Source organism: Corvus cornix, chromosome 1A (genome assembly GCF_000738735.6).
Source record: "Corvus cornix cornix isolate S_Up_H32 chromosome 1A, ASM73873v5, whole genome shotgun sequence".
Lineage (NCBI taxonomy): Eukaryota > Metazoa > Chordata > Aves > Passeriformes > Corvidae > Corvus > Corvus cornix.
This window is the reverse complement of record NC_047057.1, coordinates 38,025,165-38,039,485: the sequence shown is the minus strand read 5'-3', so window position 1 is coordinate 38,039,485 and position 14,321 is coordinate 38,025,165. Positions and strand designations below refer to the sequence as shown.

At 37.7% G+C, this 14,321-nt stretch overlaps 1 protein-coding gene across 11 annotated transcripts in view; it reads right to left on the bottom strand.

The window, feature by feature from the left end:
* NAV3 (neuron navigator 3) overlaps positions 1–14,321 on the bottom strand; it is a 526,195-nt gene that overhangs the window by 38,670 nt on the left and 473,204 nt on the right. For 9 of the 11 annotated variants that reach the window (XM_039570170.1, XM_010413726.4, XM_010413727.3 and 6 more), the window contains 5 exons: positions 13,031–13,072; positions 10,546–10,706; positions 8,549–8,737; positions 6,241–6,293; positions 1,597–1,620 (listed from right to left, as the gene is read on the bottom strand). In XM_039570170.1, coding sequence (XP_039426104.1) covers positions 1,597–1,620; positions 6,241–6,293; positions 8,549–8,737; positions 10,546–10,706; positions 13,031–13,072 — 469 coding nt within the window. The remainder of the gene's footprint in view (positions 1–1,596; positions 1,621–6,240; positions 6,294–8,548; positions 8,738–10,545; positions 10,707–13,030; positions 13,073–14,321) is intronic. The other 2 variants (XM_010413722.4, XM_010413728.4) reach the window with 1 other exon arrangement.

Below are 14,321 nucleotides of genomic sequence, written 5' to 3'. Positions count from 1 at the left end.
TGAAAATAAACTTAACTCAAGACTCTTTTATTCTTTAATGAAAAACAGAATCCTTAAGAAAAATATCTGTTTCTATTTCAGCTAGGGTAGATATCTAGCATGAAACTTGCACATCATTTTAAGCTCATTTAACCCTATTTGAAATCTTGCAGGGACTTTTGGGCATTGTACTGAAATCAAGCACAGCATGGAGTTTCACCCTGAAGAGCCTTTCATACTCAGACATAAAAGAAATTTTTCCAGACTAGAGAAGTAAAATGGGTAAAAGCAGCTTAGGAAGGGGAACATGTACCAGTCACTAGTAAAGATTATTGTAGTACTTCAGTTTTATGACTTCCATGAAAACCAGCAAGGAATATTGCACAAGCTTTAAGAATGAACAAGTTCCTGTACTTCTGTAACACAACAATACCTCAGTCATTTACACTAGCTCAGGGCAACAGGGGCAGATTATTGAGCTGTTCTCCATCCTGGACTGACCCTTTTATTTTTCCAAGTTTTCTCTTTTGTTTTCAAATGAAATTATTTAACATTCCAGCTTAAGCTGACTTTCATCATGTTCTTGCAACTACACAAGGTAGATCTCATGAAGTGCTGTTCAACATCTGTAAGAGCATCACAAGCAGACCCAGATACTGAGAAAACATCATGTAGAAACACACCGGAAAGAAATGTTGTTTCACCTCTACATACTGCCCTATATAAAAGGCAATAAAGTGAGGAATTGTAATTTACACTACTGAGTTATGGCATGCCTCTTTAGTTCCTTTGCTTTAGGAGATGTGATCTTAGATGAAATTATATTGAAATATACTGCAGCAAGGAGGGAAGGATATGTTTATTTGTTCAATTTCCTCAAAATATCTTTTTGTTGACTTTGATTAAAATAGTAAAAATAGGAGCCGCATAAATGCAGGACTTGGAAGGCACGTAGCTCTGTGAAGTGGAAATGCACCCCTTGGTGCTGTATTTTATTGCTGCTACACTTTGGTGCCCTCTTAATACAACCTGGACTTCATTTTGAGAAAGTCTGTAATTGTATCCAGATGCTGACCCAGGCTTGTCACCCATTCTTATACACTGTGAGGAGAAAGAAGCTATTTTCCATGTCAAATTTGATTTATATATGAAATCAATCTGCATTGCTCTGAAATCCATCAAAGTGGTCAGTTTCAGAAATTTAATATAATGCAAAATGTGAGGGAGAGAAGTTCAAAGCAATCATTTGAAGTATTTTTCCTCCTGAAAGGCAGCACCTTACCTCGAATTGCACAATCCCTTAGATCCTGCACAGAGTGGTATTAAGTCTGAAATCAGACCTATCACAACTCCTCCACTCAATGCCCAGTTCTCACTGATTCTTTTCATCTCTTCAGAATGGCAGCCAGGAGGCTTTCTTCAGAACAATGCTAAGAAAACACCTTCTAGTACTCTAAAAGCTGCACCAGGTTCTCACCAATACTTCTTAAAAGGTGATGCAAAGACACAGGGTGTATTTTCCCCACCAACCAGGCAGTTTAGCCATAGCAGGTAAACAATAAACTATACAATAACGTAAGGTAATACATAAGCATAAAAATGAAGAAAAGTTCTTACCTCTGAATGTGCCTTTTCTTCTGCCTGGAAAAAAACAAAGAAGAAATGGCTTAGAATCAGTGTGCAACATAATTGCAGTAATAGAATACAAAAGCCAGCTACACTGAAGTGAAATGAATAGCTTCATGCATCCATTACATTTAAGGAAGGTATCCAGTAAAAACAATAAATGGAATTCTTTTCAACTTACTTGGCAAGGCTCCAGCTGAAACCCCAAAGAGCCTGCCAGCATACTGACAAAATGAAACAGTGGAGAAAGGGAGAGCAGGACCAGAACTGCAGAAACTGCAGCTGCATTTCTAAGATACAAACAAAAATTTACTATGCTCTCACTGCACGGCCCTTATTAGTCTGACACAGCACACTTTTATGCTGCAATGATTATTAGGGCTCCTGGATTTCTATTTGTTCTACTGCATACCAAGAGATAGTCCTAATAAGATAGTAAGTAATCCCTGATAAGAGCAGTTGACAGCATACCTGTAACAAATACACTGAGGAAGGTGAGGGGAACTTGCATTTTAATGTAATTTATTCCATAAAGACTACTGACCAGAATATTAAGGGCTATCAAGGCATGTTAAAGTTTTCAATTAAACTTGCTAATATTATTTAATAATTTTAGATATTTTCCAAATTGTAACATATTGTGTCATATATTGAAGCTTTTCACTCAGCAGCCTTTTTCAACAAGCTAAGAAACGAAACCATTGCAAGGCAAACCTTTGAAAGTCATTCAATTTCTAAGCATTGGATTAGTACTATTCAGGAGACATTTGGTGGACAGAGAGATCTTGCTTCAGTGGGATTCTAATGGGAAAGAATGGCATGCCATGAGAAAAGAACCCTTTCATAACACAAAATGAGTCAGTTAATGTACTGGAAATCAATCCACCCCATGATCTGAGGTGGCCCAAGTTCAGAGAAGCAGTCTAACATTATCTGCAAGAGAAGAAAGCAGTAAAAGGAAAATGCAGGTAGAAGAATTATCTATAAATAACACTAGAAACACTAAGAAAACCCAAGGTAAGGGCTCTTCAGAGGATTCTTTGGCATCAGACACTCTGTGTTATTCTGTGTTATTACAAATTAGTATAGCTGATTTTGAGCCTCTATTAGGTACTAATTTTTGGCTTTTAGGATTTTAATAATTTATAACAGAAATGGTTTTTTTTCCTTTATCTTGTGTAAGGGAGAAGACTTCTGGAAAATGCCTCTTCCCATACATGCTTATCTGTTAGCAGTCCCTAAACAGACTGTGATGCTGTGATATTTACCTTGGCAACACTTGGAAATGCTTTTGGCTGAAAGTACTGCAATACGTGACACATCCACACTACATAAGGATGATTTAGTATAATGACTTTTTTTTTCCGGCACTGACATGACCCACATACTGTAACACACTAACTTTCTCATCTATTTTTGCAAAAAGGTGATCTGCCTATAGAAAAAACCAATATGTTCTACTCCCACTATTGTTACATCAAATATATAGTGCATGGAAAATCACAAAGGGATTGAGGATGACAATATCCCCTTATGATTTCTTCTGTGACAACAAAAGGAAAAAATTAGGGTTGGTGACTTTTTCCTAAAACTACCATGTGGCAACATGGTGCTTGTCCTTAGACCAACCAAACCTGCTGATAAAGGCATTGCTATATGTTGTTACCAGACAACTCCCTCAATGCACAAGGAAGTGCTGCTGCTCTCCCTGAGTTCAGAAAGGTGGCTCCCACAAGTGAGATTTTGTGGGCAGTGAAGGAAGTAGATGAATGAGAAAAAACAGGATTCTGGACATACTATTAGCTTAAAAAATAAAATCTGACCATCAAATACATCTGAGCAGTTTTTACTTAAGTTCATGCTGACACCATTGTAACCCAGGACTCAGCCATTGTTCCAATAGGCTCTAAAAGGAAAAAATCCTTTTTCTCACTCTACTTCTCCATCATATGCATGCACCCCATCCTTGCAAGGATGATTTTTTCTTTTTTTTGAAGCCTTAGAATGTTAAGGTACAAATGACACGTCCTTACACAGCTCCTCTGAGCGTGGTTTAGCACAATCAATGAAGCCTATGGAGTCAAAGTGTAGCTAATGCTGAGAGTCAGTGTGAGAAATTGGCAATTAACTAAATATGTGAAAAATTAATTGTTTCACCTACTGAGCAAGGAGGAGATTAAAACAGGAGACAACCTATTATAATTTTTTCAATTACTCAGAGCGCTAAAAGTAGTCACTAGCAAAACTCAATCAATTTACTACATCTGCTTACATGGTATATGTTTCTGTGAAACAAAATGGATGTCTCTGTACATGCATATCTCTACAAGCTAGATTCCCAGTCTATGCAAGTTAAGTCCTGAATACCCAAATCCAAGTCAAGAAGAAAGGCAATATATACAGAAAATAGTAGTGAATGAAGAACTTCTGTGTCATTGTATTATTCAATGGCAGAAAATAAGGAAATGTCTTCTGAATCTCATATTCTAATTCCCAAAGAAACAATCTTCAGAGAATAATTTGAAGATTTTCAAGTATCCTCTGGTAATTATACATAAAGGTCTTGATCTTTATTTAGTACTTTGTCTGAATTTCACCAGTGATTAGGCCACAGAAAACCACTAGCACTAAGGCTTAAGAAAATGCTCAAGAAATCTGATAAATACATTTGATTGAGATACCCTTGTGAGGCTATCCCATTGCTCTCTTCATTCAGCTGATGTGATACTGACTGTTAAACTTTTCATGTTTCTATACTCCAGTTGTGCATCATCTTTTGATTAATTGTTGCAAAGTTTAAACTTTTTTCCCAGAGGGATCAAGCGGAAGAAATTCAGAATAAAAATCTTTCCGAAAAGTCAATCCTAGTAATTTTGTGATACTAATTTCTTTATGGCCCTTTGCAGATTTTTCTGCAACTTCCATTATCTTGCCTACATAATTCATTACTTAAGGAGTGGGGCTCAGCTGCAGTGTGAATTCACAGTCAGAAGACATCATAGTATGAACCTGGGTAAACAGTTTAAACTTTGTGCAGAAAAAATACTATTCTTTACTATCATGGGGTTTAGTTACTATTTCCAAGATACTCTGTTGAAAGATAACAGGTTATATAAATAGTAAGTAATTGCTACATTACACAATATCAGAGCACAGGTATTTCAGACTTACTGGGTGCTGAAGGCACCCCGTGTCACTTTATAAACTTATTTTTTTCATCTATCAGTTTCATAACGTTCTTCTAAAATTTTACATTAAAGCTTGAATTATATTTTTTGACACACCTTCCCATGCAAACTGATCATAGTGTCTCATAGACAAGGAAATAGTTCTGAAGATTTTTTCAACCACCAAAACATAAGTGAGAAGCTTAACTCTGAGTGTTAGTCACGCCTCATGTGCAGCAGTCTGTAGATACATTCTACACCTCCCACCTTCCCTCCCCTCCCCCTCTTCCAAATAATTCAGGACCGGTCTGGGCTGGAATGACTTGCAACTTGCACTTTAAGGCCTGTAAAAACCTAAGGCATGTGTATCTGATGTTTTAGATATGCCCTTGTATGAACCTTTTTATGATTAAACAGAACTTTGAGAGGCAGGACTGTGCATGGATGCAGCATATGTTTCAAGCTAACACGAGTTTAGCATTGAGACAGAGCTACCATGTGCTACAGAGGCATCAAACTGCATGGGCTTGGTATTCCTAGGCAAGAACTAGTGCTGGCTGCGGGTAGAGCAGTCCACCTCTGGAGTGTCAGCTGACACTATTCAACACCTGGACATATGGAGAGGGCATGGACTGTTCATGAATGCCTGGGATGAAAGCAGGTAAGTGGGCTGCTCTCCTGTGAAAAGGGGCTACTGCAGCGTGTAATTGTAGTTAGTGAGGAGATTGCAAAGCAACTGTTGTGTGTCAGCAAGGGAATGTCCAAACATGTTTAACTGCTCCCCTATGGGTGATTTCTTATCAGTAGAACAACCGAAGAAATAAATTATGCAAAATATATTACAAAAACCCCATAAGTTAAAAAAACCCTCAAGAAACAACAACAAAATAGGGGAAAAAAATCAAACCCAGAACAACTTCTGGAGATAGAAACAAATATTACTTGATCTAATTAATGTAAGACTAAAATTTTATAAAGTTATTCTTCTCTTTGTAAATAACATCTAAATGCTGTCACTTGAGAGAAAAATCAGTAGACAGTTAAACTGCAAATTGTATCTCCCTTACCCTAAAGCAATCTTGTGGTTTTCAAGAAGTTTACCTCAAGCAGTGCCAGGATATAAATACTTTTCTAAATTGTGCACTAGCTGAAAGTAAGTAAATGCCTCTAAATGGTCAACTACAATAGCATAATGATCCCCACAAAAGAGACACTCTTAGACCATTACCTTCTTTTTAGCTTTCAAAATGTATACTGGGTGATTTCAAACAGTTACAAGCAATTCACATAAAAAGATGAAAATACTGTTTTCTAAAATATCATGCAGTAGTACAAAGCTGAAAATAAATATTCCTACTTTATTGCAGTAAAGTTCTAATTCTTCTGGATCTCAAAGTATTGAATTTTTCATGAACAATGAACAAGAACAGAGGCAAGCAGAACTTTTTTCTACAATGTCAATACTCACCGTGGAGTAGAGAGAGGACGTGCTGGAGACAAGTGATAATGAGGACCCGTGTACTTTAAAAAAAGGAAAATAAGATGAAATATTGATGAAAGCATAGAACTTCCCCCATGTAGCTCAATAAGTAAACAGATTTTTAAGATGAGAACCAATTTTCCACAAAGAGCAATTATGAGTTATCAGTATAGAATAACTATTGATAGATATCCCTGCATTTAGAAAGATTGTCCTATACAGAAAAAACATTTTCCTGTATATGGGGCAGGTGAGTGAGCCAATGACATTTCTTATTATTATCAGCAAACCAAGCAGCCCTTTTGTTGCTTTGACAAGAAATCACTTGATAAATACACTCTTTAGAAAAACCAGAAATCGAGCTGTTTATACACCAGCCCTAAGCTGAGCAAATGATTTTAGTAAGAGACTATGCTTAGGAAAACAGTTCACATTCCGTGGGGTGAGCTCCCAAGTTTTTCTCAGCAATGCTGACCTGTGTAGTTGTAGTCCATGGGAAGTGGTAACTGTGAGATGTAGTGCCATATTTCCCCTAATTCTCAGTGGAGTCAACGTCAAGAGCATCGAGTGAATGTTGCAGGGCTGCACTTTAAGAAATGGGGTTCCTGGCCTATCTGGAAATGGCAAATGAAGACTAAAACTGTAAAAAAATTGCCCCTTTCTGCTCCTGAGGAAGGCTATACCCACAGATAATTTTAAAGAAGATAATTTATTTCATTGCCTCTCTTTATTTTTGTTTCACGGGAAGTTTTTTGGATATTTATAATCTGCCAGGGTCTGGTAAAAAAATTATTTTGCTTTAATAGCTACCTGGCATCAGTATGCAAAATCCAGACACTACAAGAATACTTGCATTAGCCAAATGGACTTTAAATCTAGTTTAGTATTCTTAGAGATGTGGTACACTGACAATTGAAATTCAGCGTCTTCCAAAGTATGTTTGGTTTTCAGTCTCTGGTTTAAATGCCTCAGCTAAACTCCAATTCTGCATTCATACACAGTGGCTCTATGCATTACCTCACTTGTTTCACTTTACCCTTCCTCCGAGCTCCTATCTTAAAATACATTTGACCTTCTAACAGCATCATTCCATGTTAATCTCTAATGACTTTAAACTGCTGAAAACTGTTTATTACTGCTGCATTGACTTTCATTTACTCAGGTTGATCAGGTTATCCACTCCAGCTGGATATGAAACATAACCAATGGAAAAGCTTTCATTAAAGCCACTGGTGACCCATTACTGAAATTCTACATTTAACACCTCTTTTTCTATGCATAACTTTGCTTTATTTTCTCTATTATTCTTCCAGTGTTTCCTTTGATAATTCTGTTCCTCAGCAAAGAGTCTGTAGCCAGCTCTGTCCTTGAATTATGTGATTTTCTTCTGTGCAGCCAGCCATCTGTGCTGACATCTCACAGCTTGAGTTGTCCTGCACCCTACTGCTAGTATTACATACCCAGATGTCTGCCTGATATATCATCTAAAATACAGTAAAAGGAATCAAAAAGTATAAGTATTATTTTGTCTGTTGTTTTATATAGGACTTTTATTTCCCCCCTTTTGTATCATAACTGTGAGCTTTGGGAATAAGGCAAGACTTTTTTTATTTGCCTATTATAAAGATAATTTATATTGTCATCACTTAGCAGTAAAGAAGATGTTATAGAATGAATTCCATGGAATTTCAGTTGTCTTTTTTTGTTTAATTAAAGGGTGTAAGAACTTTTCACTCATAGGAATTCTTCAAATAATCAGATTTACCAGAAATGTTAGTCAGAAGAAAATGTTACAGTGGGGAGTTGTCAGGGGCTCTGTAGATGTAAAAGAGAAAAACCCAAAACCAAACCAAAAGATATTCACCAAGTTCCAGATGTTGCAGATAGCATTAAAGGAAGCAGACAGTAATAATCCACATAAAGTAGTGAGCTCAGTTTAAATTACAGAATTTAAATACAGAAATTCATGATGTTTGCTATAGGAGGCTGTAGGAAAGCGGGAGGATGAAATTACTACAAAAGAAAGGAGGTGCTAAGTAGCACTGGTGTTTGGGGAAAAAAAAGAAAGCACATGTATGGGATACACAGCATTGCATATTACTGGGTGAAAGGAATATCTTCCATGTTTTAGGATGTGGAAGACTTGCGAGTGCAACTCAACAGGATTAATAAAACTTCACAGAATCATTTAAGTTTCTGTGGTGCGGGGTGCAGAAGAAATATTTTAAAATTTTACTAAGCTTTGGACATCTATTTTGGGGCATGTTTGCTGATCTAAGTAGTTCCTCAGTCTTACCTTCTTCCATGCTGTCCCTGAATGAACCTGAATGACTGATCGCTCGTGGTCTCTCCTCCAAGGATGTAGCACTACCACACAGTTGGGAGTCATCATAGAGATCAAAGGAAGTGTCCTGTGCAGGGATGCTGTTTGAACGCATCATGCTGGGTCCAGGAAGGTTAAACTGTGATAGGTTGGTTGGACTCACTGGAATACAAAGCTTTATTAATGAAGCACATTTCCATTAAGTGAATTTTGGTTCTTCATAAAATTGTAATGTAGGACTAGCATGGTTAGGTGGACTTCATGCTGTTGAGGAAATGAAACGCTTTTATTCCTACATTTAAAGCCACAACAAAAAGGTGAAGCAGATGGCCTCAAAGGAGCTGGATGAGATTAATCCTGTAAAACAATGTCTGAACACCCTTTGGCAGCCCAAGACAGAAAATCAAGGGAGGAGATTCAAAAGTTAAAAAGGAGTAAGAGGACGTAAGTATTTTTATAAGCAGCTCTTCTAATAATCAGTATCTGTATTTTATTGTTATGTATCTGTATTACTGGTGACTGTTAAGACCAAAGTTTATTTCCATATGCAAGACATTTATCCTTTGATTTTCAGGAGCACCTACCACCATATTAGGTTAAAAATTCCTGCACAGGCCTCAGTGGAATCTCATCCTAATAAACAGGTGTAGTCAGTCATGGTTGAAATCAAGAACAGCATTGATGAACCTATTTTAAGCTTTTGCAAAGTTTTTTGCCAGTAGGAAGGAAAGCCGGGCTGTGGTTCCCCTGGACTACAAAATCTCAATGCCTAGAAAAAAAAGCTGTCTACCCAAATTCAGCCTCAGTGTTTGGACTTTTATTTTAGATCGTGCAAGATGTTCTCTAAATTATAAACTACCAGACCACCTGTGTTGTGACAGCAAATTATTCCACAAGGCTACGAAAATGTAAAAAAGGAAAGGACAATGAAAAAAAAAAATTAAACTCCATGATCTTATTGCTCTCTATTGTGAGTTCACAAGAACTATGAACAAAAATAAAAGGAGATAATTGTAAGCAGAAAATAATATAGTGGAAAACCACTGCTAACAAAGAGCTGTATCTAAAACTACAGGAGGAAAATTCAAAGCAGTGGCTTGTTTAGCCAGGATCCAATTTCATTTTTAAGAGTATTTTAGTCCAACTTCTATTCCCGTGTGTAATAAAGACCAACATGTGTATGTCTGATCAAATTTCTTTTGAGTGATCATAGCCTATAGATGCCATAAGTTGCGACAGAGTGATGGAAGCGTTAATGCTTTAAAGGATGTTACTAATTCCTCAGTAAGGCTCTAAACCATATAAAGCTCATTGTGAACCTAGGTATGTGTCAAGTGCAGTGCAGGTAAGTGGTTTCTATTCAGCATTTAAGAAAAAAATAAAATTATCAAAAAAACCAAACTTGTGTTGGATTAATTTGAAACAAGATTCAGAATAATGAAATCTAAACCTTGGCCTGTAATCAAATAAAACTGCAACGTGACTCACATCCCAAAATACTATATTGCATTCAAGATTAGGATTTAGGTTGGGCCCAGTGCAGTTACAGCCAGGTCCAGCTACTGAAACACATTAAAAAGGTCTATCTCAAAGCAAACCTGTATGTAGAAAAAATGCAATGCTTAGTTTCTGACATTCACTAAAATCACTGGAAAGAATCTTACTGACTGTGAAATCTAAAAGATGAGTAGCTTTGAATTAGAAGCTAATTTCCAGCTCTACCTCCCATTTTTTTCTCCTTGGTCATCATAAAGAATCTGTGATTTTTTTTCTCTGTGCAAAATATGTGGTGCCTTGGCCCACTGCATTAACAACACTGTTGAGTTTCCCCTCATTAGTGCGATAACACAATATGGTGATGAAGATGTTAAAAATAAACTACCTAGTCTGGCAGACTAAGAAATATGTACAGTTGAATTTTGTGGTTCTATTATAGAGGGGGAGAAACAGTGAAGGGAAACAGCATTTACCGAGGTTGGAAAAGTGGTATTTTCCAGTTGCAGATGAAGACATAGCTGAAGGAGAAACAAGCGGAGACTGACTGCCAGTGTCCTGCAGGCCTCCAGTTGAATGGGAGCGTAGCCATTCCTTGCCTTCCTCCTGACTTGTCTGCCGGGATGATGGTGTATATCTGAAAAACCACAGCTGACATGCTCAAGACAATGACAAGGTGATGTCTTGGAAAGAAACAGCTGTCACATAAACACCCTTCACCAGTTAGATAGAACAAATCCCTTGGAAAACATCAAGGCTAGTCAAGTGATTGTCACCAGAGATTTTAACAAGGCACAATTTACCACTGGGTTACAACAGAAAATGTACAGGACTTGAACCCCCTTTACTCTTCATCCCCCTCCCCAGAACAGCATTCCCTTCTTTGGAAGAGATGGAATGATAAACCATAGCAGACAGACAACTGAGCTGACAGAAAAGGACTTCAAAGCTATAGGAAGTGTACAGGCTGATGCAAAAGCTTGGAAGCTGTATGATTAGGATGGGGAATGGACAGAATAGAAGCCAAGAAATGTTAGTAGCCACTTACGAAATGACATCTGTCACAGATCATGTGGGCAATTGATTAGATGACAGGAGTGAAACAGATCAACAACTCTGAAAAAGGAGTTTGCATTGGTAACGACAGCTAGTCATAGTAATATGGACATGGTCTGCTACTCTGAATGCTACCTGGCATTGTGTCTGGCCCCAAACTGAGGGGAGGAAAAGGGACAGGAAAAATACACAATTATCAGAAACAAGTTCTCTGGAAGGAAGAAGTTTGGCAATCAAATAATTCATCAACTGCTTCCTATGGTAAACCAATAAAACAAGCTCAATGTGACATGTGGGCTGAGGGAGAACTGGTAACTCACTGGTCCAGCCTCTCTTGGCTGAGCTGGAAGAAGGGCAATTCTGGCAGTGATTAAACATTAGTATGTGCAGGTGGTGTGGGTCTTAATCAAGAGATTTTTTTTCAGCAATGTCTGCAATAGCCTGCTTCATTCAATCTCCTGCTGAGAAATGAGCACCTTCTTCACTACTGTCATGAGCCATCAGTGTTCCCCAAAACAGCAGAGCAGAAAGGGCTTTTGATATTCTGGCTTCAGGTTTGTGAGGCACAAGTGTTTCTGCTTAGAGAGAAGATTAAATGAACATGTAAATTCTTCTGTTGTGCTTGGGGTTTTGTACAATATTTTACAGCAGTAAACTATCTTGTCCTTATTAAATATTTACTTCCTTTCACCTTTCAAAAAGGCAGCTATGATCTTTGCCTATAAATGTGGTAGAGAACGGAGTTACTGAATGGTTATCAGATTGGAAGGATGACAAAATAAGAATTCAGGATCTGAGTTTTGGACAAGGATCTCTGCACATTAAATCAAACTGACTTTTTTTTCTGGCCTAACTGATCATTCTTATATGCCTATAAGCAGTTTTCCCACTCCAGTTCACTTTCAGCCACCATTACAGTTGTTTATCCACAAACCTCGATCATCCCATTGTGTCTTTGTAGGGTCCACATTATGCCTTTAATGTCTTCCACCTCTTTTGTTCTCTCCAAATCCAAAGTGACTGTTTTGCAATAGTAGGAAATTTGACTAAATTCTTTTTAAGGAACAACTAGTGCAAAAGGTGCTTTTTAGTGACAACAGTTTAGCACTATCTTAAAATTTAATAAATATTTATTCATAACTCATGAGATTTAACTGTGTCATTTCAGTTATTGGAAAGCTGCAGTGTGTCTGTGTGCATGCACATATATCCTTTCTCGCCAAATCTTTTTCCTGGACTGGGGAGATGGGCTTCCACACCTGATGAGACCAGCCAGGTTTCCTGTATGATCCACTCTTTAACCATGGAGGAGAGAAGAGGGTGGATAAATTCTGTTTTCTGTGATGAAGACAGAATTTAGTGAAGAGTTAGTAGCAAAGGTGGACTCAGTATTGCTGGATAAGGACCAAGAATACTGTCTGGAGCAGGACTCATTTCATACTTATAAACCTTGGATAACAAAATTAGTATTTTCTAGCCCTACCCTTTAATAGCCCTCCAGTTCAAATTGCATGACTCTTCGCATGAGTTCAAGTCAGATCCACCCCTAAACCTTGTTTTTCTCCATAATGTTTTCTATAATTAGTCCTATTGAATTGCATAAATATCTTGTTCTGTTTCTTTTAGCTCTCCAGGATTCAATGCCTTTTAAGATTCATTGCATAAGGAAATGATCCTTAAAAGTATTTACTTTCCATGATATATCTTGAAAGAAAATGTATTCCTGAGGCAGATGTGGAAAGAAAAAGTCCATTGTTAAAATTTACATTTTCTGGTTTGAATCTAAATTCCAAGAACTCTGTTGCAAACAGGATCAACAGAAGAATAAAGAAAAGTAAAGGCAGTGTAGAAAAGGTTACAGGAAAAGAGAGAAGCAGCAGTCATGCTCAAAAAAAATATATATACCTTAATCCCTTTTTGGGTAGTGTATTTCTGTCAAGCTGCATGCTGTTAAAACAAAAAAAATCCCTAAGGACATACAGTAAACAGGACTGTTCAGAATAACAAATTTTAAAGCTTTAGGTTTGTGTGCATAACAGAAGGTCATTTAATGCTTTTTAATATAACTTTCATGATAAATCCCTTACTCATTTGGAGGGAACAATAGGACATGGACTGCTGGAGATTCATTTTTCATCTAGACATGCTCTGGGCTGGGTCAATAGTAATTTGGAGACTGTCCAGGTCAGAAAGAAGTGCTTCTTTACCATTTCTAACTTTCCTACAGCTTTGCTCTGCAATCTGTGTGAGAATCATATGGTCACAGTATGAATCTTTATTTTTCACGGTTGCCTATGATAAGCCAATAGATTTCCAAAAGGAATGAAGGTTGTGGCACCTGCTAAGAGGCAGCATGGCCTTGCCAGAAGCCAAATGACATCTCTGTGTGTAGAAATATGTGCTAAACATACAGACTCTTGACTTTCTGTTGTTGAGGGTCTCACATAGTAAGGCAATGGTGGGGACAATGAAAAGTGGCACCAGAGCAATGCTGTTCTATATTCTTGCACACATAGTGTCAGAGTGGCTGATTACCCAAAAACTATGGCTGGAATTTTCCTTATTTAAACTCCATCACTAGAAGGGCACCCACTAGCCTTCCTTCCAAGTGTTACTTGGGAATTTCACCATAAGGTCTTGGAAAATCAGTCTCTGCCTGGTGTGAGTTGAATTGGTTACCATCAAGTAAGTATTGCAAAGTTTTCTCCCTTTAGTACATAACTTAGTGTCACCATATGGATTAAATGGCAAAATGGCTTTTGAAAGCTTCTGTATTACATATCATAATCACACCTCTGAGAGCAGCAGTAACTTAGGACCCTTGCTACCCAAGAAATACCCTTATTAAAGGTGTTTCCTGTCGTGCTGGGGATGATGGGAGTCCTACTGTCATGTATCCTTGATCCAAGTAGATAAAGGCAGTGAAAACACTGTTGACATGGACAATACATTACTGTCAGGGCTTGGACTAATGGGAAGCAAACTCTTCTTACCACCAGGAAGTTTTATAGACAGTTTTACTAGTTTAATAAAGAGCCTTGTTCTGCATGCGGAGAAAGCAAATGGAAGGAGAAAATTAGCAGGATTTCAGCACAGGTCCAGTTATCATGGTCCATGTGAGAGTAGTCCCATGTCAGACAGAGAACTGCATTTTCAGCATTTTGCTCCCAACATAGCTAACAGGACCAAGAATGGT